This window comes from Pipra filicauda, unplaced genomic scaffold (genome assembly GCF_003945595.2).
Source record: "Pipra filicauda isolate LSUMZ 115617 unplaced genomic scaffold, ASM394559v2 scaffold6_size6359152_pilon, whole genome shotgun sequence".
Taxonomy (NCBI): domain Eukaryota; kingdom Metazoa; phylum Chordata; class Aves; order Passeriformes; family Pipridae; genus Pipra; species Pipra filicauda.
The window spans coordinates 3,796,734-3,824,042 of NW_024104865.1; the positions used below are offsets into that span (position 1 = coordinate 3,796,734).

At 36.5% G+C, this 27,309-nt stretch overlaps 2 protein-coding genes across 5 annotated transcripts in view; both read left to right on the plus strand.

The window, feature by feature from the left end:
* Positions 1-73: 73 nt before the first annotated feature.
* TTBK2 (tau tubulin kinase 2) overlaps positions 74-27,309 on the plus strand; it is an 84,998-nt gene continuing 57,762 nt past the window's right edge. For 3 of the 4 annotated variants that reach the window (XM_027748655.2, XM_027748691.2, XM_027748682.2), the window contains exons 1-3: positions 76-387; positions 20,890-21,049; positions 24,432-24,579. In XM_027748655.2, the coding sequence (XP_027604456.2) occupies positions 20,981-21,049; positions 24,432-24,579 (217 nt within the window). In that variant the 5' untranslated portion in view covers positions 76-387; positions 20,890-20,980. Of the gene's footprint in view, positions 388-20,889; positions 21,050-24,431; positions 24,580-27,309 lie in introns of all 4 variants that reach the window. The other variant, XR_005566369.1, reaches the window with a different exon arrangement.
* On the plus strand, positions 852-10,265 carry LOC120324783. Its single transcript, XM_039388997.1, has 5 exons — positions 852-1,003; positions 1,158-1,242; positions 8,202-8,327; positions 9,428-9,651; positions 10,097-10,265. The coding sequence occupies exons 1-5, from the start codon at positions 852-854 to the stop codon at positions 10,263-10,265; spliced, it is 756 nt and encodes a 251-aa protein (XP_039244931.1).

A 27,309-nucleotide genomic window follows, 5' to 3' on the forward strand; every position in this document is an offset into this window, starting at 1 on the left:
CGGGCTCCGGCCGGCACTGCCGCAGGGATGGCGGCGGCCGCGGCGAGGGGCCCAACCCAGTGAGCGCGGCCGGGCTCCGGCCGGCACTGCCGCAGGGATGGCGGCGGCCGCGGCGAGGGGCCCAACCCACCCCTGCGGAGCGCTGCGAGCCGCCCCGTGACCCGCCGAGCGCCCTCCGCCTGCGCGCAGCCGTTACCCCTCCCCGCGGGCCGGCCCGGCTCTGCAGTCGCCATAGAGACCGCGCCGCACGCCATGGGGCGGAGGCTGGGCCGGGGGGCGCCGCTGTAGCCCCCGCCCCGCGCCGCGCACACCATCCCCGCGGGGTCGGGGGCGCCGCAGGGACGCGCTGCACCGCCCCGAGGAGCCGCCGCCTCGGCCCCGTTCCAGGTGAGGACATGCGGGGCTGCGCCGCGGCCGCCGCCGTCACCCCGGTCCCCGAGGGCGCTCCGGCCGCCTCGGCGGGGCGCGGCCCGCGGGCTCCGGCCCGGCCCCGGCGGCTGCTGCGTGGGAGCCGCGCCGCGGTTCCTCTCCCCTCGTGAGAGGGAGTTTGCCGGGCGCGGGAGCTTCGGGGCCACGGCCCGCCCCGAGAGGGGGTTATTCCAGCGGGGGCAGCACGGGGCGATCCGGTCCGTGGAGTTAAGGTCGGCAGGTCTGGCGGGCTCCAGCAGCAGTCACCCACCGCTGCCCTGGCCTCCACGGAAAACTCAGATTTATAGGCACGAGATTTTTTTTTTTTTGTCCCCCCCCACTTGCTGCAAGAAGGCAAACGGTACAGATATTTACGTGTTCTGAAGGCGAAACATCCCTGTTTTAAAATAGCTGCGTCTGTATTTCCAGCTCTGGGCCGTGGCATGCGTGTGACGGATGCTGTGTGGGCACGGCTGGATCGGGAAGCGGGCTGTCTGTCGCCTGGCGCTCCGAGTGCTGGAGCCATTAGCGGCAGTTGCATCGATCTGTGCATACAGATATGCCCGGCTAGGCCGCGGGTGCTCGCACCACGGCGGTAACAGGGAGCGCATCAACTGCGTATGGAACGGATTTAAAAATACGTTGTTATACGTACTTTTAACTTTACGAGAAGGAAGAGGGAAATTATCTTGTTCCCGAGTCTACGGATGATCTTTGGATGTATCCTTGTGTGTCTGTTGTCACTCTAGGGCAAAAGCAATGGAAGGACAAAGATCGGTACGAGGTTTCCAAAACCTCTGGTGTGAGCCAGAGCAGTTGGGAGCAACTGCTAGTGTGAGTGGGGATGCATTTGCAAATAATAATAATAATATATTGTCATGGGGGTCGAGGGAAATGGACACAAAAGAATGACCCCAGAGTATAGCACAGCCTTTTGAGAACCTTCTACTGTATTTATAATTAAGCTGAAAAGGAGTATAGAAGATGAGTTATAAAATAGGTTGTAATGGCTTTCTTAGACTGTATGTGCAGAACCAGTTGAATTTCAGCTTAAATGTTCTGAATTAGTAAGCTATATTGCAGGAAGGTTGAAAGCCCTAAAATAAAACATACTCTATTTAATTTTTTATTTATGATACTATTTATTTAAGTATCATATTAGCCTTAGAGCATGTGACTAGTTTCCCTGTTGTGGTTTGGGAAAAAATGAGTACATTTTTTTTTATATTCTGTATAGTTAATGCCATGCCTCTGTTGAACATATGCTCTGCTTGTAGGTATGTTACTTCCCTTCAGCTGTTGTATCTGAGAAAACAATAGATTAGAGCTTTTTTAGCTGCTCTTGTTTGATTTTGAAAATGTTTTTTGAGGTTTTAATGATGTGAACTCGTGGTACAAAGATATCCATGATTTCTATTCTGTATTAAATTGCCCAGAATACTTTATTGATGTTTATTCATTTGCTTTACAGTGTGAAGTACGTTTTAAAAAGTAGTAAAACTTTCTTAACTTGTTAAACCAGAAGTTTGCTTATTTACATTTGGCCTGTCAAAGAAATTATATATAGGAAAGTTTGACTGCAGTAGTATATGTCGTCTTCAGTCAAAAGTTGTTTTGAAAATAGTGCATCAGAATATCATAGCTTAAAAAATGTGAAGATGGAACCAATTATCTCTGACAAATACTTTGTTCTTCTCTGATATATTTCTGGTGTACCATTATGCACTTACAGTTCAGCATCTTTTTAAACTTCCTATTTGGAAAGGATGGGGCTAGAATGAGAAGAAGAAATTGAGCAACTGGAATATTGTGATGTTGCTTGGGTTTAGTGTAGTCACTGTACTGCTGTCACATACTGCAGGCTCTGATTTCTCTAACATCACAAATTCCAGAGAGGGTTCTTCAGTGTGGCTGATTATATCAAGAAGATTTTTGAGTATGACAGAAGAGAGATATGAGTGGAGTTTTCCTTGTTCAAAACTGGCTTCTAAATGATCAGTTTCTACCACTACTACTACATGTACAAAAGGTTAAGCATTTGCTTAGCATATGAAGTTGCACTCTATGGTATATTAATATACTCCTGTGTTTTCTGTGTTAGTTAAGGCTTGTTTTTGTAGTGGGAATGAATTGATGCTTTACAAAGGAGATTGACAGTTTCTGCATATTCCTATGTGTTGCCTTGTCTCTTTCCTTTTCTCTGGGAAAGCACTACACAAAGCCTTTGTGTTTGGCTAGAGGGGAGGAGAAACAGCTGCCTTTTCAGTACAAGACACCAGGATTCGTCATGGTCTCACAGGGATGCGCTGCTGTGTGTGGACCAGCCACTGTCCTTCCTCCCTTCCTCCCTCTCTGTTAAAAACTCTCTCCTCATGACACAGAAACCTGAGCTTCCTTTGATTGATCTCACAGAGCAGCATGTTGTGCCATGGACTTAGCAGATCAGTCTGATGGGCCAATTGTTAAAGTATAGGTGGGCAGGAATTAAAATGCAAAATTGATTAAGTGCAAGGTGTACATTAAGGAGTCCAAGATCTACAGATCATGTTGTGTTTAAAAATTGCTTGTTATCGACTTGACTTCTTGTCCATGATTAGGATGAAAGAAACTTGTTTGAATGGTTAATATTTTACTTAGTTTTCTTTTGTTTAGCAGTTTAGTATCTAGGATACTTAAGTGGGAATTAAACGTATTAATTTCTAGAAGAGGAAATACAGACTTTCAGTTGGATGACAGAGTACAACTAAATGAGGCAGTTTCATTTTTCTGCTTTCCATCCACTAATAGGGTGCTTTAATTGTTGTACTGTATTCTGTGTCACCCAGTGGTAGAATAAAATTTAACTTCCCTGTATTTGTTGGAAACATTGATTACTATATAATGAGGCTTTAGTAACTATATATGTTCTTTCAAAATAACTTATTTGAAAATATCATCCAATTTTTTACTTATCCTTTACAACTTTATTGTATTTATTAAAATTTTAGAGTCAGAGTATTCCCCTTCAGTGCTACATGCTAGGTAGTGTGATTTTGAGGGAATTTAGTAACTCTGATTTTTTCCAAGCTGCTTATGAAATTGAGGTGGCATTCTTAGCAGTTTAAATTTATAGTCCATCTTTCTCTGTATTAGCTTATAGGCCACTAATTTTGAAACCCACATAGTGGAAAATTCAAACGATAAAATCTGGCCTTTTGACACTTCACCTCTTGATCTGGTTGAGAATCTTTTTCCATTTTTGACACGTTGTGCAAATCATATCTTTTGATAATTTATTTTTCAAACTTATTTGTCAGTTAATGGAGACAAATTTTGAAAACCTTGAGGAATTTTTTGAGGGAGAAGGGAAAGATTTAATTTGAGAGGAATGAGGAAAGGAAGGCAAACTGGGAAAATGAAGGAGTCTAGTGTTTTTAACAAAACTGGTTAAAAATTTTAAAATGTGTTCATTGTTGTGTTCAGGCATGTTTTTCTGTGGTTCTTGTACTGCATGGTTGATGAAAAGCATCACTCAAAGGGTATTTCATGCTGTTACTTTGTCTCTGAAGAGATTAATCAGTTATTGAGAATTAGATTATTTGCACTGATGGGGAACTCTCCTGTAATTATTCATTTTGAAGAAACGTGTTTATGTTGCTTAGCCTTGCATTTCAGTGCAGGAGAAGCATCTGAGTAATTGGAAGAGTTGAAGGCCTCCTTTATGGATGGGTTTTCATGGATGAAGTTTGCCAGCTTACTGATGGTATTGATGAGGAGAGTATTTTTTTTTTCCAATACAGAGTTGTCTGATGTATAAAGGAGGGGTAAAGTAGGCTGAACTTGCTTTGAGAGCTTGTAAAAGATGTGGTCTCTAATATGAAGTCATCTTTTTGTATCTGGGTGTTGCAAAGGAATTTGTTACTTGTTGCAGGGACAGGTTACTATGTGGAGCTCACGTGGGGAAAAGGGGGAAACGGTCAGGGTTGGTGTAGTCCTGGTCTGTTTAAATGGGAATAATTTTATTACTTCTTTTGATGCACTTCAAGTTACCCAAAAATTGTACTGTTGGACTCATCCACAGTTAGGAAAGTTCTTCCTTCTTGATTCTGAGAGGGGGTTCGTTCTGCTCTCTGTCACTTCCCAGATAATTCTTAGATAGTATTTGTTGTTTCTGTCACGCGGTGTCTCGGGGTACTAATGTTTTTATGAGGATTTTAACAACATATTTTTGGTATAATGTTGTCCATCAATGTAATAAGAATTATATTGCTTTATGGTGTAGTGTTATCAGCAGGATGTGTCTTGGAGCTTTTAAGTTTGCTTCTGTAGTAATGCTTCAAATGCCACTCGTGGCAAGCAGTGTGACTTCTGAGCAAATGGAGGATGTCTGTTTGGCTGCAGTGTTGAAGTATTTAAAAAAGGCAGTGATCTGTAAATAGAATGTGTTTTTCCAAATCAAACTGGTGACTTTTTAGAATGTATTTGTATTGTTATATTGAGTTATTTACTGTCTTGAAATAGTTCTTTTCCTGTCTATTTGTCAGCATCTTGAGTTAAATAGATCCAGAATGGGAATCATCAACTGGTAGAAATTGTGTCAGGCAAAGAGTGCTACTCTTTGAGTTTTACTGAATGCCCTTACTTCATATGTGATGTTTTGATTTTCCATCTCCTGTAGTCTATAAATAAAATCAAAGTATAATTCTCTAAGTCAAGTTAGCCTTAGAAATGTTGTACTCTGAGAGCTGAAGGAGAGGAATTGATACAGGATCACCATCTTTTTCTGTGTGATGTTTATATGCTGTTTCATCAAGCTCTAGAGATTATTTTTATAATCATGATGATTTGGGTGAAATTATAGTTTTGCAGTTTTGAGCAAGATAGTGTATCCAGCGGGGAAACCTGTTGAACAATTTGTCTGGTTGGAGAAAAGTTTGAAGGAATCGCAGGATAGATCAGCATGAAGAAAATATTTATTGGTCTTGTGGGAGAAATGTGCAGGCCAACCCAGTCAGTTCTTGTCTTTACTAGCCAAGAACTAGAAGTTAAGGGTGAAGCTAAGGAGCAAGCCATGAGCCTCCAGCAGTAAAGCAGATGTGTGCAGGAAAGAGGCTCTCTTATTGACTGTCTGGTGATAGTTGTCATTTATTTATAGCTGTACATAGACAGAAGAATATTTTTCACATATTAGCTCCTGCAGATGAAATTACACATTATTGTTGAACCAGACTAACAGCTGGCTTCTGTTAATAAGTGGAAAATGATGTTCTCTGCCTGTGCCTTTTCTAGTGCCCACTGATCTCAGAGCTGCGCTGATTCAACTCACTAACTCGACAGAGAATGATTGTAAAAAGGGAGTTGTTTGGGCTGAGATAGGTTCATAACTCCTGCTAGGTCATGCTGTTATGTGCAGTTTCACCCTGAATGTGTAGCTGAGGTGGTCATAACCAGATCCTTTCTTTTACTGTAGCCTGGGTGCTCAGCTGACAGGTCTCTCTGACTATTGTCAACTCAGGGAGGATGCAAGAGAAAGAGGAACATTTTCTGTGAAAGGCTGCTTTGAGGTGATGGTGCACTTTCTTCTCTGTTGATTTAAAGGAAATTTGGGCTAGATGCTAATTTCAGGCTGGACATCTTCCTGTTGTTCTAATGTATTTCATTAGTTTTGAGCCTAGGATACCTTGTTCGTGTGGCAGTGCTTCTGTATGTATATTCAAAGACTGGACTAACCTTTCCTTGATCCTGGTGTATTAAAAAAAAAGCAAACAAAAAAAAGAAAATACTTATAACTCGGTTTGATAGAATTGTATTTCTTTTAAGTAAATTTGAGAACTTAAAGAATACTGTTATTATTTTAGGGCTGTTACACTTTGCCATTATAGCATCATGTGTTACTGTTTCCATATCTACAAAATTAAATCTGCACTCAGTCAATCTGAAGTAAAACTTCTTCTAGTTTTAGACATATTGTTTGTATAGATCAAGTGTTTAAACATTCAAAATACACAAGTATGGCATGTTATAGGTCAACAATACAATCAAGATTGTTTTTATAGCCCAAGCTTTAATTTGGAGAGATTTGGTATTGAATGTCTTTATTTACATACAGCCAGTATTTCTTAAAAAATGTGATGCCAATATGCAATACTTTTTATTAATTAAGTGAGGATGAAGTGAAAGGCTGTAAAGGTTTTTGGGAAACTTTGCTCTTGTGTTTTTAGGAATAATTTTAGTATGTTTGTTTGGAAGATAGTTAAAATCTGATCTTGCACTGTTAGCTCTTCTGATTTGTAAGAAATTCATGGAATTTTTGAGAGTCTCTTGATCTCCATGTTTTTAATACATAAACTTGTTGATTTTTGTGCCTCATCATTCTGCCACATTTTATTTTTTTCAACTGATCTGTGGACTGTTTTTAAGTACTTTTGTGGACTTAAGACAGTCCCAGCAAACTAAATATGCCTGGGATAATTGTATTTTCTTAATGAAATATGATTATATAATTAATATTCAAAGACAAAAACTTTATCATTTACCTCAGCCTTACTGCTTGAAGACCAAAGGAACTGTTGTGATTGTTGAGGCAGCTTTGTGTGTAACACCAGCTTCCCTAGGACTTCCCTGAATTTAATGTGCTAACAGTAGTTGAGTAAGAGCATATAATGTAAGAAATTATTCTGTTGTCTTTTAAGACTGGTCAGTAATGAGGAACCCACTGAAATAATTAATAAAGTATTCTAATAGTAGAATATCTTTATTGATGAAAATAAAAGACCTTGGAGATATTTTTATGTTTTTAAGTAATCTAAAGACTCAATCTTTTACTTATATGATTTGTTTGTTGGGAACTGAGCTTTGTAATTTTGACACTCAATGCATACTACCCAGTATTTTAATAATTTGGTTTTCTGCATATTTTTGTTAAAAAAAATCTTTTCTTGAAATATGAGCACCAGAACTGGATATAATATTCTAGCAGCAGTCCTACAATGAGCAGATAGAGAGGTATTACAATATCTCATAGTATTTATTTGTCTACTCATCCATAGTTGTCATAACCTTAACACTCCAGCAGATGCATTTATCAGAACTGATTGATTACTATATTGTGTTAGGTAATGTTTCATTTGTTCTTTGTTCCTTGATGTATAATGCCTTCTTTCATCCAAGCTGGATAAAAGTAGTTTGCTTGCAGTCTGATTAAGCAGTTGATGCAGTTTGTTCTATACCACTTCTTGATCTCAGCATCAGGTACAAACGTTATAATTTTTCCCTAGTAAAAAATGTTTCACTATTAAGTCAGAAATTGACTCTTATGGGAGCAATTAGAAATGTTAGTTTAGTTAATTTAAAATTATACTTGGGAACCTATTATTTCATGTATGATCAATTGACTTTCTGCCATTTTAGTTCCTTAAAAAGAGACTATGCTGTGTGTTATAAACTTAGATGTCTTACAGAACTATAAGTGCCATAATAACTATTATCTTTATAGGCCAAACTTGTAATGCCGTAGTAAAAATTTAGTTTGATAGGAAGGGGAACTTAGTTGAATGGCAGTAGTTTTATTGCCTTCCACTAATTCTTTAATGCTCAAGTCCTCTTCTTGCAAGTCCTTACCTGGAACTAATCTCGAGCTGATGGCCTGTTACCAAAGTAATTCCATTTATCCTTTCCAAACATTAAAATTAACTGTCTTCTGCAGTGCTCTGTGTTTCAGGAATCTACAGTGATAAATCAGAGATCTCCTTGAAAATACCTACTAAGATAAAAGTTATTCAAATGTGTCTTTCTCAACCTGTCTGACTTAGTAGCATCTCACTAATATTTATCCTGGGACTAGGAGGCGCAGCACCGTCCGGAGCTTGGGACGCCGTCCCAGTCTCTCCCCGCTCGCTGCCGGGGCCGGAGGAGCCGCGGGCCGCCCGGAGCTGGCCAAGGTACTGAGCCGAGCCGGGCTGAGCGCGGCCTGAGGGTGAGCGCGTTTCTGAGAGCCGCCCGGGCAGCGTGCAAGGGGTTAATTGCTTCATTGCAAAAAGAAGGCTGCCACTGACAGTAGCATCTGGACTTCTCATATCGCTACGTCCTGGGACTTGCACAGAAAATCTTTATGCCTTTGCTACTTATACCAGAAAAAAACTCCACTGTGAAAGTTTTCTCAGAGCTCCAGCTCCTGGCTTTTTAACAGCCCCAGTCATGCTAAACACATCATCAGGAACAGATTCTTTGCCATCTAATTTACACCAAATATGTCTATACCATCCTCGAGTAAGAGATAAAAACTTTTTCCAATGCACTTCTATAAGAAATCACTGTGCATCACAGTGAACTTTCAGGCAAGTGTATAAAAGGCAAAAACATTATTCTACCTGTAGCTTAACAATTTTCACAAATCACCCAGCTGTCATCTCAACTCTTATCTCAAGAGAACCCTATAAAACAGCCTCCAAAGATGAACCTGGAAAATAACACTAACGTCTATAAACAACTTCCAGCTTATTGCAGATACTAGTTTCATTTTTTTCCTCCATGTTCCAGAAATTCCTGTGTCCTGTTCTCTTGCCTGCATCACTCATTTCTTTATTATATACTTGAAAGATGATTAGTGATAGCACTATTTTTAATTATTATTTTACGGAGCTTCTCCCCTATTATTTTAGTTATTCGCTTTTAAAAGTACCACACCCCATTTACAAAGTGTTAGAGCATATTCATTTGGATTTATATGTAGCTACCTTGCCAAATTTGCTGCTATTTTATATAAGTAGTTGTGGTTAAAGACATGAATCCTCATTAATACGAAGTTTTGTATTTCCATAAAAATATAATAGTGTATATATAAAGTACATGGAATATATATGTAAATAACGTAAACAAATATGTGTATAATGTAAAATCACATATATGTGTGATGTATGTATATATGTATATTAAAAATGTATGTTGTGTAATATTCTTTATTACAAAGTGTGTTAATATAGCAGTATTATAAAGAATATTGCATTTCTGATTCCCTGCATTAATTTTTGCTTTGATGCAGATATACCTGGCAGTCTTGATCAGAGCGGAAGCTCTTTGGTGGCCACCTCAACAATCAGGAGGAAGTAGTAACAAAACCTCTGAGAAAAGGAAGAAGTTGTTTGAACGTCTGGCATTTTCCTCCTTCTCCCCCTTTCCCATCAAATTCCTTTTCCTCAGACCTTTGCTGGTGAGAGGTTTGAATGCCTTTCTGCTGAGAGGACTCCGTGGCTCTCAGACTAAGAGGTTGAATGTCTTGACATGGCTGTTATTCCGTGTAATGCAAAGCAATGCTGCACAGGTTAGGGCAGAGAAGAGGAATAGATAAGTAATGGAACCTGAAGGAGGCAACTGTAGATGTATTAAAGGCAAAAATAGATGATTAGTTTATTTATTTAGGCTTCATGTGTGTGAATTGAATGCTATAGTCTAAACATGGTGATGGGAAATAATTTCCATGAATTGTGTTTTTTTTTAATCCATGACATGTTTTGATAAGTTTGCTTCATTTCTTATGCATCACCATATGCGTAGCAATTTTATTTCACACACACACACAAAAAAGTAATCTCTCACTAGTTGATTGAAGTACTTTAGTATTTTGAAAGTGTCACTGTTGCTCTATCCATGGGTGCTTTTTTCTCTTAAAACTAAGATGTAAGCCTCTCACATACTGTTTTTGATTTTTCAGCTTTAAAATTATTACTGAACAATTGTTAGTGGCTATTGAACTCTTATTTACTGGCTGCCAGACTGAAGCAAGGCTACTGGATGGAAACAAATTAAAAACACCTTTTGCAATTCAATACTGCAGCTGTCAATACTTACGTAAAAATTCTGAAAATGCACCTAAGACTTGAATCTTTTCTCTTGTTCCCATCACCATCTACCATCTCAACACACTTTAGAAGGTCAAATTGACCTTTTGTCAGTCTTGACAAATGATAGTGGCCAACAAATGGATTAAAAAGCATCTTTTTACCCTGGTTTTTTCTGTAGGGTGTAGGGTCTTGTATGGTTTTAAATATTTAATAATGTGGTAAAACCTAGTCCTCTTGGGGGAGGAGGTTCTCTGTCGCTAAAAGTGTGTGATCACTTCTCTAGCAAACAATGTAGAAATCTTTGTATCATTCTTTCTTGTATGCAAATAGTGCCATATCAAAAATAGGTGTATATGTGCTGAATGTAATTAGGAAAACAAAACATCTTAATCCAGAATAAAGAAAGCCTACATGGTATTAATTTCATTGCTGTTTGCAGAGTGGATTGATGCACCTTTATTAGAGGGAGAATTTCAGCTTATAATATTAGTGATTGGTATTAGTTTTTAATGACCATGTGAAAATTTGCATTTGAATGAGAGGTGCTGGAGGGAATAGAAAATATAGGAAGAGTATTATATGTGAAGACACTGAGACTAGACACTAAACCCAGCATAAAGGAGACAGTATGTGGAGAATAGAAGTTGAAACAATAGGACAAATTGTGCTTGAAGATTGTGAGTGCCTCTTGCATACAAGGATTTATAATATTTTTTTTTTTCAAAATATCAACCTCACATAAGTACCAGAAGAGTTTATTTGAGTTCAATTGGTTTGCTTTATCATGTCGTTCCCACTATGTTAGTCACCAGTTTTAGGGTTGTAGCTTAAGTAACTTGCAAAAATTATGCAGAAGATTTTAATTCAAGTTGCAGCTCATCAGTTCAGATAACTTGAACTTATGTTACAGGGAGCAGAATTTCTTTGTCTTCTCTCTGTGTTTCCAGACAAGATAGATTAAAGACTAAAGATCTGTATTCAACAGTAGTCATAAGTGGATGCCTAAGGAAAAGTACAAAACCAGAGATAATATAAATTATAATTTCCTCTAATACTTTTTCATTTTCTAGTAAGGAACTTCCTGAGTTGAATATACTTAATATGTATTTTCAGTAACCCACAGCAGTTTTCTTTCTTTGTATAGTTAATCAGTGTCCACTTGAACCGTTGTAAATTTTTGTTATTCACAGTATCCCATTGGCAAGAAGTTGCACATGTCAGTTTGCTCTCAGTTTGGCTCCTGCTGATCTACTTTGATATTTTTTGGTTCCCTTATTGAATGACATCATGAATAGTTGATTCCTAGCCAACCTCTCCATGCCGCTAATGATTTTATAGACCTCTGTCAAATACCCCTCTCTACTTCCCATCGTCTCTTGAAAAAGATTTTAAGTCATTACTTCATGTGGAAATTAGTCTATATCTTTGATTATCTTGTTCCATTTTATGAACCTTTTTTTTTTTTTGTCAGGTAGGAAGAACTAGAATTGCATACAATACTTAAGGTGTTAGTGAACCGTGGATATCTACATGATCTTCATGTTGTCATCTGCTTTTTCTGAATTCTTAACATTTGATTTTTTTTTTTTTGACTGCTATTTAGCACTGAGTTGCCATCTTTTGTAATTGTATATCAGAACACCAAGTTCTTATTCTTGATTGCTAACAGTTTCTCACATATTTAATGAGAAGGTAGGATTATTTTTGTGATATACATACGAAGTCACCCAGCAGTTCCTCACAGTCGTCCCTCACAGAATTGCAGAATGGTTTGGGTTGGAAGGGACTTTAGAGTTGGCAGGGACACCTTCCACTAGACCAGGTTGCTCAGGGCCCCATCCAATTTGGCTCCTTCTTTTGAAGGAGCATTGTGTTTAGATACCCAGGGAATCTATTCCAAATTTGAAAGCAGAGCTGTTGATGATCCAGATGGAAGATAGTGAGTCAGGTTTTCTATATGTGTACAGTTTGTGGAAAAAACCTGTTTTTATTTAATGGAATCTGAGTTAAAAATACAAATATTGATCTTCCTAAATGATAGCTCATCAGCCTAAAAAGGGTAGCTCTGTGTGCTGTAGTGTGTATTTACAGATGATCTAGATAAGATGCAAATACTGAAATTACATAGTCTGGTGATACAAGGCTATTAAAATTAGTAAAGATGAAGATAAGGAAGAGCTGGAGAAAGACCTTGCTACTCTGAGATGATGATGAATGACAATTATCATAAAAGCAATTCATGTAGGGATAAATAATTTTAAAATTTACAGCAGTTAACTTCTCTTGAATGGAGTCTTGCACATTCTCTGAAAATAGCAGGTTATTCCCCAGTGACAATGCTGGTCTCCACATCTCAGAGGGGACATAGAACTGCAAAAAGCACACAGATGATGATCAAAATCAGTGAAAGACTAAGTAGTTGGAAGAGGTAAATAAGGAGGCATATGGTAGCAGTGTATTCCCTGTGTAGGACTGAGAGGTGAACAGGGAACAACTGTACACTGCCTTCCTGTACAAAGGTTAATGAACTTCCAGTGTAACTAGCAGAAAACAAATTGGAAACAAGGATGCTTTTTCCCCCAAAATGAAGTCAAGTTACAATTTGCTTGCCGTAGAGTGTTATGGGTGGTAAAAGTTTTCAGGGGTTCAGAAAAGCTCTAATGAACTTGGAGATGAAAAATCTTAAATACCATCTTTGTTTCTGTGTTTTGTGTCCCAGCTTACTATATCCTCAGAAAATATTCTGGGAAGTCTGATTATATGCTTTCTGTGTCCTTGTATTCTTCCCTAGACATGAGTTGCTGGCAATAGGTGGATTTTTGGCCTAATGCAGCCTGTCTCTGCTTGTGATTAGCTGCCCACGTTATCTACTTTTCTACTGTCTAACCTAATTTTTTTCTGTTGCAAATTAAATTGATATTTTTGGATTTGTACCAACTTCAAATGCCTTTGCCAAAGTTCCATTTCAGTTTTTTAATACTTGTTTTCCGTTTCAAACCTTGCAGGACTTCTGATTAGGAGCTCAAGTTTCAGTCACTGTTGCTTGAAGCCAGCTTCAACTACAGCTACAAAGCAAGTGCATGCTCTAACCAAGCCACATTGTTGACTTGAGTCCCTGTACCTTCTTCAGCACCAATATTTTTTTAGGGACAGATTGGTCAGACAGTCTTAGATGAGCTACCCATCTCCTTTGTTGTTGTGTATTGTACTTCTAGATTCAATATTGCCAGAGCCCATGTGATCATTGTGGAATATCCTGTGAACAAGAGAGATTCCCTGGCACTGTAGAGAGCTCTTCTCTACAGCCATGCCAAACTGAAGGTAAAGTAATAACTTGTGCCAGTCTGCTAGCAATACCTCCTTTATGTTTATTTAGCTGCCTCAATGCCACCTTCCTTCAGCATAGCCAAGCACCAAGCCATTTCCACCTCTCATGTCATTTGGCAGTTCGTAAGGACCCACTTCATGTCGCTGTGCCTTACCCATTGATGCGAGGGATGCTGACATCAGTGCTGAGTTGGCCTTGGCATGAGGGTTAGCACAGGGTCTCTGTGTTTTTTTGTCTTCTCTTTGTGCCTGACTTCTCTAATACTGTTGATTTGCTGCTGGAAAGTACAATTCTTCTTGAACATACTGAGGCATCTCCTGCATAAACTGTAACATGGTGGTGTGTCTTTCCTCCTTAACTCTTTCCGGGATTGCTGCATTGCGTGATAGGATGGCCAATCTCCTCATTGAGGAGGCTGAAGCCTGTCAGAGTTTGGTAGATGTCCTGCACTGTGTGGACTCCCTCAAATCCCATCTTCCTGTTAGCTAGGCTCTTATGGAGGCACCTTGCTTGGTGTAGCAGTTACTGACCTCATTTTACACATTGGCAAAAAGGAGAGCTACTGTATTTAAGGAGATGTATTTAAAGTATTTAAGAAGATGGAATACCTGTGTATGCACGGCCGATGCCCTCTCTTTATCCCAATACTACAGCAGATTTAGAGTTATGTGCCCTAAAGATAAGGGTGCTAAGAGGTTGGACATTACAGATTGAAAAAAGATTATTTCTCTCTTTTCTCGTATTCTGCTTAGTAAACTGTCAGGCCTCATTGACCATGTTTTTGTCATGTGCTTTGTCAACTGACATATCAAGGGAATTCTCCAGTTTTGTTAGTGAGGTCCAGGTTGCTTCACGGATGGAGCTTCAGCCTGGGCATGATACAGCGAATGTAGTCATGTGGCTGCCAGCTGGGCTGCTTCTCTGCTGCTGGCAGCCTTGTTGATCATTTGACAGTGCAGACAGCATTTTGCTATTCACATGCCGTCTATCTGAATGTCTCATCAAAGTTTCCCTGCTAATTTTCTTGTATTTTCAAAAAAACTGTGTTACTCCCATTTATGTTTAGAATTAGCCCCGAACTTTACTTGTTTGGATGAAGCATTAAGCAGTTAGTTGTATATGTGCCCTCGTATCATTCTTGCACAGTCCTTAGCAGCAGCTCTTTTCTTCTGTAAGGTCTTCAGAGCAGTGTATCGTTTGCCTTCTTGTCTTCTGTCGTTGTGTGCTGTATTCATGTGTTGGGTGTTTATGTTTTTCCTTGCTGAGAAAATGGATTTGTGAAAAAATAAAAATAGTGTTAGTGGAAAGGGCAATAGTTCAGACCATCTTAAAGGATCGATTTATGTTATTCCTTTGTATGTAGATAGTGACTTTGATGATAAGCTATTAATATTCTTGAGTTTATCCTAAGAAGATGACTGACTATTCCAACACTTCAGAAAAGTGGAAATAAAGATTTTATTTTTGCTGATAAATCCAGACTATAAGTAGATTGATATTATAATACTATACCACTGTTTAAAATACCTTAATTCTTTGACTTCAAGCTGTCTTTCTTTAAAACCACACTTCACTATCACTTTTTTGCAATGAAAATTTTACAAGGATCTTGAAAAATAATTATTGTAACACTGTATAATTTAGGTCATTGCCAAACTGAGTTTCCATTTGCACATTTATTTGAAAAAGACTTTTGACAAGTAAAACAAATTCTTATAGCAAAAATCCCTCCTTCTAGTTCCATTTAGGTTTGTTGTAGATACCACAATGCCTATAGTGAATCTAAGACACAGAAATACACCTTTTTTTTTTTTTCACGAACGACACTATTAGGGTTTTAAAATTAATTTTGGAGTCATTAATAACATTTCATGAGCCTCTTTTTGATTTGTAACTCACTCTGAGTTGTGGGAAAAAATTGAGAATAATACAATATTATTTGAAATGAAGTTAACCTTTCCAAAGGGTTAGGCTTCCACATTAGGATTAAAGGCTCTGCATCTGAGGTTGAATTTGAGTTGAAAGCACCACAGTAGCCCAGCCTTTACCTGTCTCTCACAGCTAACTTCCATTCTTTCTCTTTTTCTGACGTAAGTCTTTGTGCAATTGTGTGACAGATCAAATTAGGACATTAAGTCACACATCTGAAAAATACCATGGCAAAAATATAATGGATTAAATAGGGTTTTTGATTTATGACTAATTCTAATTTTCCCTGACCAAAATGTTCTGATTTTCTGTGGGTAATAAATTGCATTCTGTGTTTCTGATAGGAACCATAAACATCTAGTCATTCCCTGTCATGCACATAAAGATGCTTTCTTTTCTTTATGGCAAGGTATTGAGTACCCTTTATCTCAGTTGGTCTGATCAAGAAACATATTGAAGTTTACTTCAGTGCAAATGCTTTCAAGTTCAATTTAATTTAAAGGTGTTAATTCTACTTTGGACTTGAAGAGGGGTTTGTGTGCCTCAGGCTTGTAGAGATTTGCCACATGTATTAGTGTGTTTAGTGAAAGAAAATACAGTCCTCTGATGAACTTGCCTTACTTGGGTTTTTGCAACATTTTGGTAGTGAATTCTTTTGCAAACTGAAAATAGTATGGTAGCTTGAAATACGTCTTTTTAAAATAAGACTTGAAACTAAATGTTATATTTTTAACTCTGCCTTCAAACTGCGAAAATATTGCCACTTTTGTAATAACAACATATCTGTAAGTGCAGAAGTTGCCAGAAGGAAATATAGACTCTTTGGCAATAGCACACAAGACAGCTGGGAGCTTTTCACACCTGGAATCTGCAAGTGGTGATGAGTATTTTGGCACTCAAGAGCTTGAGAAAGGAACCTAAAATGGCATTGGTAATGTGTTGAATTTTTAAAAAGATTTTCTTCACAACCAGTAAAGTTGGAAATTTAAGTCAAGGTCTTAAATTTGTTTTCTTATTTGTGTGGTGAATGATGATTTTCAAAACCCCACATTTTAATAGATGTATTTAGAAAATATTCAGGTTTATTTGTAAGATAACTTTCTAGTTTGGGTGTTCAAATAGACGCGCTTAATACATTTCTGGCCTTGGAATTTACAATTTCAACATATTCTTAGCATTTCGAAGACAGTGGACTTTATCATAAATGTGATGGAATTAGGACCTTTGAACTTTTCCTGTCCTGATTTTCTCATTATGCTGAGCTGTTGAAAATTTTGTTTGTTCCTTAAGTTCTTCTGCTCAGAAGTAGAAAGTACAGAAGTGGAAACCATCTTAGGTAGATTCCAGTTAATTTACTAGTTTCTTAAGTGAACTGAAGGCAGGCAGATAGAGCTCCTAATAAGCATAGAGAGTTCTTAATAGTAAAAGGTTGATATTATTCCGTACTGGAGGCAAGAGGACGTGTATTCCTTTATACAGAACAGAATTAATCTTCTGTGCTTACTTGCTTTGTCCTGGAACTTACAGTACCTCCATTCAGCCAAAGTTCTCTGTGCTACATCTTAGATCTGAATTTAAACATTTATGATGGCTGGTAAACAGAAATTGGCTTCAGTTTAGGGCTGTCTGTGAAGAAACTATATACATGCATGTAAATTACATGAAAAGATTGTCTTTTCTTGCTGAGCTAGAATCAGCTATTACAAAATTGACATTTTTTTTTCTGCAAGTTTTGCACTATTGCTTTCTGATAGCATATAATCTCTTATTTTACTTGTTTGGGATAAATTAAAGAAGTCTTTTGTGGGGCTGATGTGTAGTTAAAATCAGTTCAGTGGATAGAAGAGTTTTAAATAATGGATGCTGTTTGTACAGTATTCTGGATATTAGTACTAATGTTCCCTTACCTGCTCTTATGTTATACTATGATCAATTCCTAGGCTTACGTTATGGAACAGTCTATCCTTATTGTGTTGTCGTAGTTACTCCATGACCTGTCATCTGGAAATAAATTTGACACAGGGCTGATTGCCTTTAATTGTGGTAATGCTGTTATTTTCAAAAGTTCTTCTCAAGTGATACACTGATCTGATAAGGCAACTGATGAGTTAATGAATACAGAATTTTTTGAGACATATTGCAATTAAAATGACTGTTACTTTTTTAGGAGAATTTTAAAGAAGTGCTCATTGTGCTGAAAATAATTGTACTGCCACCTATAAAACTGTACTGCTCAAGGATTCATCTGCTGAATGAGTAAGGGAAAGCTTGCACCTTAACCGTATACCATTAATTATTCATCTGCATCAGTGGAATACAGAACATACTGGAGCTTTCTTAAATTGTTTAACAGCATTGTAGGCTGTTAAAGAGCTGTACTGAAAGCAAAGTATTTCAGTTATACACATGGAACTGTATGTACTTTTATGAGCCATTAATTCATCTGGAATTTGGAACGGGCCAATCTGAATTTAAATTGTTCCAAATTCAGAGAAATTTCACTTTCAATCTTGACCTGAGCACCACCTCCAAAGAATGCATATTTGTGTCTGTCCAAAAGTCCTTTGAGTGTAGTCCTCTCTAATAATGTCCTTTTCTTTTTCTCCATACTAGGTATTGATGAGATAGAGTGTAATTCAGCGTGGATGTCTAACTCAGTGTTGCTGACCATACCACAAGAATAATGTGGAGCAAGGAGAGGGTTTTCAAAGGAGAACCATGTAAAAGACCCATAGGATAGGAAGGAAGGCTTAAAGCTTAATTTATTAATTTAGAGGAGGTTAAAAAATGTTTAGATGTTTAAATGAAGTGAAATTACTGAGTATGGAATTTGGTTACCAAAACCGTAACCAAGTCTGGTGGTAAAAACCCTAAAATTAGACGTATTCAACCTTGAAGCAAAGCGAGTTATGCTTATTGTGAGGGAAGAAACATACTGAAACATGTTACTAGTGAAGTTAGGGGACTATTCATTATTTGGACTATTAAATTAAATTAGTGTGTGCTAATTCATTGAAGAGGGTGCACTTATGTGACCTCATCATTTGAAAGTTTGGGCCAATTTCAAGCTTTCTGGCCTTCAAATTTGTCACTGAATCCTCCTGCTTTATTAGGGGTCTTGAAGAAAACAAGATTCTTCAAATTGACTTCAACGTGTTTGTAAAACTTCCATTTTTTTTCAAGTAAAATAATGCTTGCACTTGATTATTAAGCTTCAGGAGGAGTTTAGTACCTTGTCTTCCAAGGCTCAGGAGACAATTTTTGCTGGTGTTTTGTTGCTTTGAATACCAGTTACTGATGATATAGAATGTATGTTATTGCTTTGTAATGATACAGGATGACATAGCAAGGAATTAGTGTATTGGAATAGGATTGAGGACTTGTGTGTAAATGAAGATTTTGTTACCCTGGCCATACAGATGTTACATACAGTAATACTTCTATGACAATTCTTAAAATATGGGATATTTATGTGGATATATGTGTTATACCTTTACATTCTGGGTCTTGTTGCTGATGCTCTCTTAATAAGCTCCAGAATCCATGAATGAATAGCTCTCAGAAATGTTTGTCAGAGCTGTGACCGTAAATTGTAACTTGAAATGTATTAAAAAAAAAAAAAGGATCAAGTTAGGAATCAAATCAAGTCTGATAGCAGTAGTAACAAAAAACTCTAAAATGACTGTGAACAGGAGTGAATCATTTATTTGGTAAAGACCACGCCTTACTGTGATGTAAGTGGCGGGTGGTGGAAAGAGAAGGAAACGTTTGAGTAAATGGAAAAATGGCTATGTGCTGTAAGCATGTAATTTTGGAAATAGACCTTTTCCCCTTCATTAGTACCATTTCATTTTGTCTTTGACTTACTTAGTTCTTGACTGTGTTATGATAATTCTATTGGAAAGGGCAGTAACTGTGGTCAGTGGTTAGTAATGTTAAGGGCATTCGCATAAATGACCATAGTTCTTTTTGTAATTTTGACCTTATCTGCAAGGGAGGATTTACTAGCACTGGTAGAATTTAAATTGGTTTAGTTAAACTTGATTAAATTGCGGGGTGGATGCTGTTACTCGGAATACACAATCTTAATTTGGTTTCCCTTCATTTGTTTGAATTAAACCAATTCAGGCTACCTATTTGAATGAGCACTCCTTTACAGGGATGTAATCCACTCTAATTTGGTATAAATTTAATCCAGATTAATTTTTCTTCAGAGGGGTCTGTTTTGTTTGGAGTTGGTTTAAATGTTAGAATGTACAGTTGAAGCAAAGAGGCATAAATATAATATGAAAAAGAAATATGAAAGAATATGAAAAAACCCCCCACAGTTACTATCATGTTAAACAAATGTTTGTCTTAAAAGCCAAGTCATTTAAGCAGCAGAGTGTTTTTGAAAAAAAGCATAATTTAGCCCCAGTAGTAAACTTGGCATTTAGCCACGTGGAAGGCCATACTGCTAATTTAAATCAGAATGAGTTTACCAATTTTGCATATAATCTGTGTGTCGATTCAGGGAAAAAAGCAATTGTTCGCTTGCAGTTGATGCTATTTTGAAAGTGATAGAAATAAATCCAAAGCAAATACCCTTTTTGAAGAGTATTGTCTTTGGATAATAGAGTTTATACAAAGAGTTACATTTATATAATTATACCAGTGTAACAAAAAAGCACAATTCTAGAAAAGCTTCAAACAATTGAAATAAGATTTTAATTGGTGATAGAAGTTACTGATAGGAACCATCATGCATATATTAATCTCAAAAATACAAATTTTTATAATGCTATATAAAATTCAATTTAGCAATGATTGCTGAAACCAGAAAATTAAAAAAATAAACTGTCAAAATTACTGAAGACAAGTTTTTTTCCTTTAGCTATTTATAGCCTGACATAAATCAACAAAATTGTACTTAAATGTATTTAATCATGAATAATCCTAGCTATGTGAAACACATTGTAAAACGTGGAGTAGTCTGTATGCAGTGCAGTCTCGATTGAAATATCTATTTCTAATGTTGTAATTTTTTGGTTAATATTATTTTAAGTTTATTATATATTACTATTAATTATTTAAACAACTATTTGGTAAATAATTAGATTTAAAAAGTTGTTATTAAAATTAAGTTTAAATGCAATTATGCTTTGCAACATTTTGAAACTGCTTATAGAATATAATTGTGGAAATGTTTATATTTGTTTGTTACATTTTGAGATTGGAATTGGAGGTTTGAGTGAGAGCAAGTAAAAAACTTTTTTCTGTACTGGAAGCTGTTTGTCTAGAATTTCAACACTGGACACTATGGGATACAAAAACTAGTTAAGGTGCTGGATGAGAAACACAACTTTTTCTGTATTTCATGTTAGTCTGTTAATCACTGAAATCCCATCTTCTGCTCTGTTTCTGCAGTGACTGGTTAAATGGAAGCCACTCCTAGGATCTGGATGGTTTCTACTGCCTTAGACTTTGTATAGCAGCTCCATCACCTCAGGAGGTTGCAATGAGTGGAGGAGGGGAGCAGCCTGATATCCTCAGTGTGGGAATATTGGTCAAAGAAAGATGGAAGGTGGTGAGTATGCCTTCCTGCAATTCTTTTTCTTCTTTAAAACACATTTTTTAAAAAGAATTAGATTGTGCTTTGAAATTGGTTTGAAAACTCTTGTGAGATGTATTTTGCTTAATTGGTGATTAATTCAGCATTAAATGGTGAATGTGCTTTAAAACCACTTGTTTCTCTTATCCTACTTTTAAAAGAAGCTATGGGGATTTAAGGTGGTTTATTTTTTTTCCTGGTAAGTACCTAGGGAAGCTCTTAAATCCCAATTTAGTGCCTGTTCAGAACACAACTAGAAGAATCCTGTTAGTATATTGAATCTAGTCAAGCAGTGATTGTGTTACTCCATTTTGGAGATCAGTCAGACACCCTCATGAAACTAGCAAGTTTGTGAGACATATTCCTGCTTTATATGAAGATCTTTCAGGACTTTGCTGCTCTTCCTTTTATCTGTTGGATTTTGTAGCATAGATTTATTCCCGGCTGATTTATATTCATTTGACTGTGTGCCAGCATTGGTTTTTCCATAAATAGCTCTATTTCCTTTTGGTGTTCATATCCTTGATTTTCATCTTGAGGAAAATAGTATCCATTTGAAGCTATTTTTGATAGGGAAAACAGGTTTTCTCATAGTTCCTTCTCCATTCCCCTGATGACTTTATTCTTTTTTGCTTAAAATTAAAAAAAAAAAGGCAGTTCACAATAGAGCATTTGGAGTATCTCTGTGTGTTTAGTAGGCTGTGAATGGATTCTGAATCACTTGCACCATCTTTGCTTTATATTACTCTCATGTTTCAAGATTTTGTTTAAACTGTGAGAAGGAACATAGAAGATACAGATTCATCATTCATTTCAACTTCATATAGAGAAAATAATTTCACCTGTCTTGTGTTCTGTCTTCCTTTTAAATAGGCAGGAAGCCAATAGCTTTGTGTAGGAAACCTTTATATTTCCTTTTGTGTAAATAGAACCTAAAGAGCTACCTCTGGAGTATAAGTATTTGTAAAATACCTTCTTATATTTCGTCTTAATACTGCATTGAAGAAAAAACTAAAAGCGTAGTCTTGAATCAGGTCAAGTAGAATAAAATACCATTAATAAATAGATACCAGCATACTAATATATCACCATTCACAAAACTGCTCAGTTGTCTGATGCATGCAAATGTAAGTCCTATTTTCTTCAAGTTTATTTTCTTTCCTATGTAATGTAGACTGATGATGAGATAGATATCTTCTGGAAAATGTTGAGAGTAGGCTGTAGTTCATCTCATATGATTGTACCTTTTCTCTTACGTGTTTTCCAGTTCAAGTATTACACGTAGAAAAGTGCCAAATATTTCCTGTGGGTAACTTATGCTAAAGACTATAGGCAGATCGATTCCTGTGTTTAATTGTTGAAGCCTTATTAGTAGCTCATAGCTCAGTCAAGATAATGGTACTACCAGACCAAGAAGTGGAACAGAAAAGTGCAGACTTAAAATGGCCAAATTAGTCACAAAACTACATCTTTGAGAGATACACATTGATAACATAGATTTTTTTTTTTAAAAAATGTATATACATATACGTAATTCTGTTTTTCCCAGTATTTGGATATGACAGATCTCTTTCCTTTCTGTAAGGACTAACACTGCATACATTAAATACATCTAAATGTAACCAAGGTATACTGAGTATTTCATGGGACTTGAAAGGTTACCGTTTCTCACGGTTTGTCATTATTATAGCATTCAACCTAGATTCTTGAAAGATGCAGGTTAAAGAGAATTGAGCTTAAGCCTGGGTTGGTAGGATGCATGTTACCCTGCTTCAGAGAAAGTATATAGCCTGTGGAGAAGAGGAGACTGCATTTGCTAGCAGCTAGTGTGCACTAGAAGGAAATAATTAGGTGGGTTAGTTCTGTAGGTCGGAAAATGTGGTGTGCTGTCTATCTTGTTTTAAAACTGGCAGTGAATTGTCCAGAAGTGAGTAATGCAGATAATGCTACATATCTTGGACCATATTTTCCTCATCTTAAGAATATTGAAATAGCTGTTGTTTGCAATGGTAGAAGGTCCTCAGGACAGAACATGCATGATGAAATACTGAATATTGTTGTAATAATACAGAATAAAAATTCCATGCAATGAAAAAGGCAGGTAAACAACATGAGTATTTTATCTGTTACCTTCTTCCTTATTCATAGGGACCTAGGGTATTTTAAAAAACGTTTTTCAGTCAGATATCTGATTGTCTGGATTAGGAGACATTAGATGTATTTTCAGAATCTGAAGACAGGTCAGCACATTGGTGCTCTCTAGAACCCCAGAATGTTTAGATGACATTTAGTACAGTGTAGTCATATAAAGTTAGTAACCGTATGTTTTCAGATGACATTTTGAAAAACACGTCAGTCTTAGAGTAAGTTCTTTTTGTCTGCTCTTCTATTTTATCAGTTTTAGGATGTTAGCTATGGGGGAGATAGCCATATAGAAGTATTACATGAAATAACATTAATAAATAGATACCAGCATACTAATATATCACCATTCACAAAACTACTCAGTTGTCTGATGCATGCAAATGTAAGTCCTGTTTTCTTCAAGTTTATTTTCTGATACTTCAAGTTTATTTTCTGATACTGAAAACCAGACAAGTGTCTATTTCCCGTGAACAGTTAAAGCAGAGTGGAAACACAACTAGTAATATTTGCTCTGAATGTAGTGCAAACTAATTAATGTGCCATGAGCATTCTTTTTACCTGTCCTAGCACAGATGAAACTTTCAGTGCTGCAAGTTTCTTTAATATGCCTGTTAATAAGAATGGTATTGGTGAACCATTTAAATGTGAGTAACATTTGAAATGTGTATTCAAAGATAATCTTAGCCATTTCATATAATTTATTGATATAGCTGTTGTGTGTAAGTTACTTCAGATAATAGAAAACGCTGTCTCTTTTCAGGAGTCCAAGAACTTGTATAACTTCAGTATTCAGTGTGTGCATTTCTGAAAAGTGAAGAAGATGGCATATTTTAAAAATGTCACAATGCACTTGTATTTGAAGGTCTCTGGGTAGTATGTGACTATTTGAGGAAAGACTTTATTCAGCACACTGACAGCTCAGATTCATGCTGGGAATACTAGTGCACTCTTCTATTGTATTACATACAGGAAGTTTAGTGCGGATAGAGATCAGGTGTGTTCTCTTTCAAACTGTGGTTAGCCATACCTTTGTAGATTATTCAGTAGCTCTTTTATACTGTCCTGAAGGATATGATTATGTTACTTTAAAATCTATTTGTAAAACAACAGTGTTTGCAGTATGACAGGCGGTACAAAGAAGAATAGACGTTTTGTTTCTTTTCTTCTCCCCTCTTTAAAATATACTTTTGTTCCTTCTCCCTCCCCCATATAGTTGAGGAAAATAGGAGGTGGAGGATTTGGAGAAATTTACGATGCACTGGACTTGCTTACTCGGGAAAATGTTGCACTGAAAGTCGAATCAGCTCAGCAGCCAAAGCAAGTACTGAAAATGGAAGTAGCTGTGTTGAAAAAGCTGCAAGGTAAGGCTGTACCTTGGATGTGCCAGAAGTAGAATGTCAGTGTGTCTTCTTTCAAAAATCATTATAATCTCTTATATAGTTATAGTTTGAGCAAATATTTCTCACATTCTGCGGATTACTGCTAAATGGTTATAACGAGTGGAATAGAAGCTCTTTCAGATTCTGAAAGTCTTGCTACAATTAACTTTTTCTTTGATTTGGGATGACATGAAAATAAAATGAAGAATTCTAGTGTCAAAATGGGAAACATTTTCAAAAAGTCCCCATGAACAAACGTAACCTCCAACTTTAAATTACTGTAACTTGTAGGAAAAAAATACTGACATGTAAAATCCTGAAATACTTTTAGGGGTCAGTTCCTTGAATCAGAATTTGAATAGTCACTTTTTATATACATTTAAATACTTTAATGTCTGAAGCTATCAATACAGAGAAATATGCAATTGCTTCTCTTCATTGCTTTTCACAACACAAGATTATTGAAAGAGCTTAAAGGGAGACTTTTTCTTTAAAATCTTTTGTTTTTAATCTGGAAGATTTTGAATAATACATGTGTTCCTGTCAGCAGCCCAATTTTTCCAAACTCCTGGTTTGAATAAAACAAAATCTGGATGACATATGGTGCTGCCTAATGTGCTGTAAAGGTCACACTGCAGCAGTAATTGACAGCTTCTATAGATTCAAGAGGCAAGCATGTCACATGTTATAATGTTAACAAACTGCTCCTACGTTGGTCTGTTTAAAGAATTTCACAAAAAAATCTAGTATTATATAATCGAGCAAGGAGATTCAAGGACTGCATTTTAGTTTTGTTTGAATGTTAGAGTTTCTTGTCCAGAGATGAGTAGTAAATTTCAGTATTGCCAATTGTAAGTTTAGAGAACATTTGTCAGCATTCTTGAAAGAAATTATCTTAAAGATAGTGAGTTTTGAATAACCAAATACTCTGTAACTCCAGAGTTTTTTAATGCTCTGAATTAATTTTTTTTTTTTTCCTGCACACATGAGCTCGATTCTATTTTTACAAAACTCAGAGTCTTTAAAATGGTATAGCTGAAGCAATAAGGAAAAGAGTAGGTCTGAAATAAAATATTGGACTTTGGTAGCACTACAATGCCAGTGTATTTATAAAAATATGACCTTATATATGGCTGCGTAACTGGAGCGCATTGTAAGTTTCTACTGCAAAGAATAGTCAATTTTGAGTTAAGGTGTTAGAAAAATGATTTTTTTCTTAGTAAAAACTTTTTTACCTTTTGAAATATTTTTGAAAAAAAATATTTGCTGTAGTAATAAAATATTGATATGTGAATAATTGCTGTAGGGCGTTTCAGAAGTTATACTCCCAAAGGAAGACTGATAGGAACATTATAATTCCTTTAGCAGCCCAAATCTTCCTACAGTAGAGTCTTTGGTTCTGTTGAACCATGGTAAATGTTGCCTAGATAAAAAGAACAGAACAATGAAACACCTGAACAACAAATCCACTGAGACAAATAATCCACATAATATATAAACTGAATAAATATTTCAGTTATTTGTTTTCTCAGTATTATTTCTTTGGGCAAACAATGATTAGAAGCTTTTATATAACTGAAACTCAAATTTTGCATGAGATCTTTAGAAGGAGCTCTTTTTACAACCTTTCTTATGAGTAAACAATCTAAATATATTATTTCTTAGTTTTTATATCTTTTTATTCTGTTGCACAGTTAAAAAAAACCCTAAAAGAAGTTAGTGATCTCATGATAATAACACTGGAAGTGACCTTTAGTCATTGCTGTGGAAGTTCCACACTTAACACTGTTACTGCTCTGGTTTAAGACAGGAAATATAGTAGGTGATCAGGAAAGCAACTACAGGGAAGAAGCAGGTCAAAGGTGAAACTTTTGCATATACTGAGGTTTATAGCTGGCACAGATAGAGAACTTTATTTTTACATGCACCTATTTTTATCCATACTGAAAGGATTTTTATTAAATAAGATTATGGTAGAAACCATTTTATGTTTTACATAAAATCTTTGCTCCTAGGAGCCTTTTCCGCTAATTTCTTTACCTTCCCAAGTTTTCAGTATGGAAAATCCAAAAATTAGAAGCATAGAGAAAATCAAGAAAAATGGATGAAAATGGGGAGTAGAAAACAATGTTATAATTGTTTCTGGAAGATTAATTTTTTATTAAATGCTTCATTTACCATGTAGAAATTTGTCTTATTTTTGACAATTTTTTTCAATGTAGATTCAGAACAGGTGAAATTGTAAACAGTTCTTTTAGGATATTTTTGTAATAACCTTCTAATAGAGTACATCCTCTGAGAACAACTTTTATCTTGTTCTTCTATCCCTTTTTGGCAAGTGTGTGTATGTATTTATGTATGTATATAATTATTTTCCTTTTCTCAAAGGGCTTATGTTCTCTTACTTTCAAGGTGTTCTAGTTACCTTGGACCTAGAGGAAAGAATATAATCGTCATGAAAATCCTTTTTCTTGCAAATAATTGGAAAGTTTGATCTATGAATCATATGCAACGAGAGACATGAGCTGACAGAGTCATTCAGAATTCTCTTGATGTGTAGATCTGATTTTAAAAAAAAAATTGTACAATTTCTGGGAAAGTTACGAAAAAACAGGCTTTTAGGAAAAAAATAAATAAAGAGGTGTAATATGTCTCAATCAAGCAGAACAGCTCTTCCAGTCTTTACTAGAGGTAGGCACATTCTTAGGGTTA

Coding starts and splice junctions, on each gene's coding strand:
- LOC120324783 (XM_039388997.1), top strand. CDS start 852: ATGCGTGTGACGGATGCTGTGTGGGCACGGCTGGATCGGGAAGCGGGC. Junction 1,243..8,201: donor AGTTGGGAGCAACTGCTAGT/GTGAGTGGGGAT, acceptor CTGACTTAGTAG/CATCTCACTAATATTTATCC. Junction 8,328..9,427: donor GCCGCCCGGAGCTGGCCAAG/GTACTGAGCCGA, acceptor GCTTTGATGCAG/ATATACCTGGCAGTCTTGAT.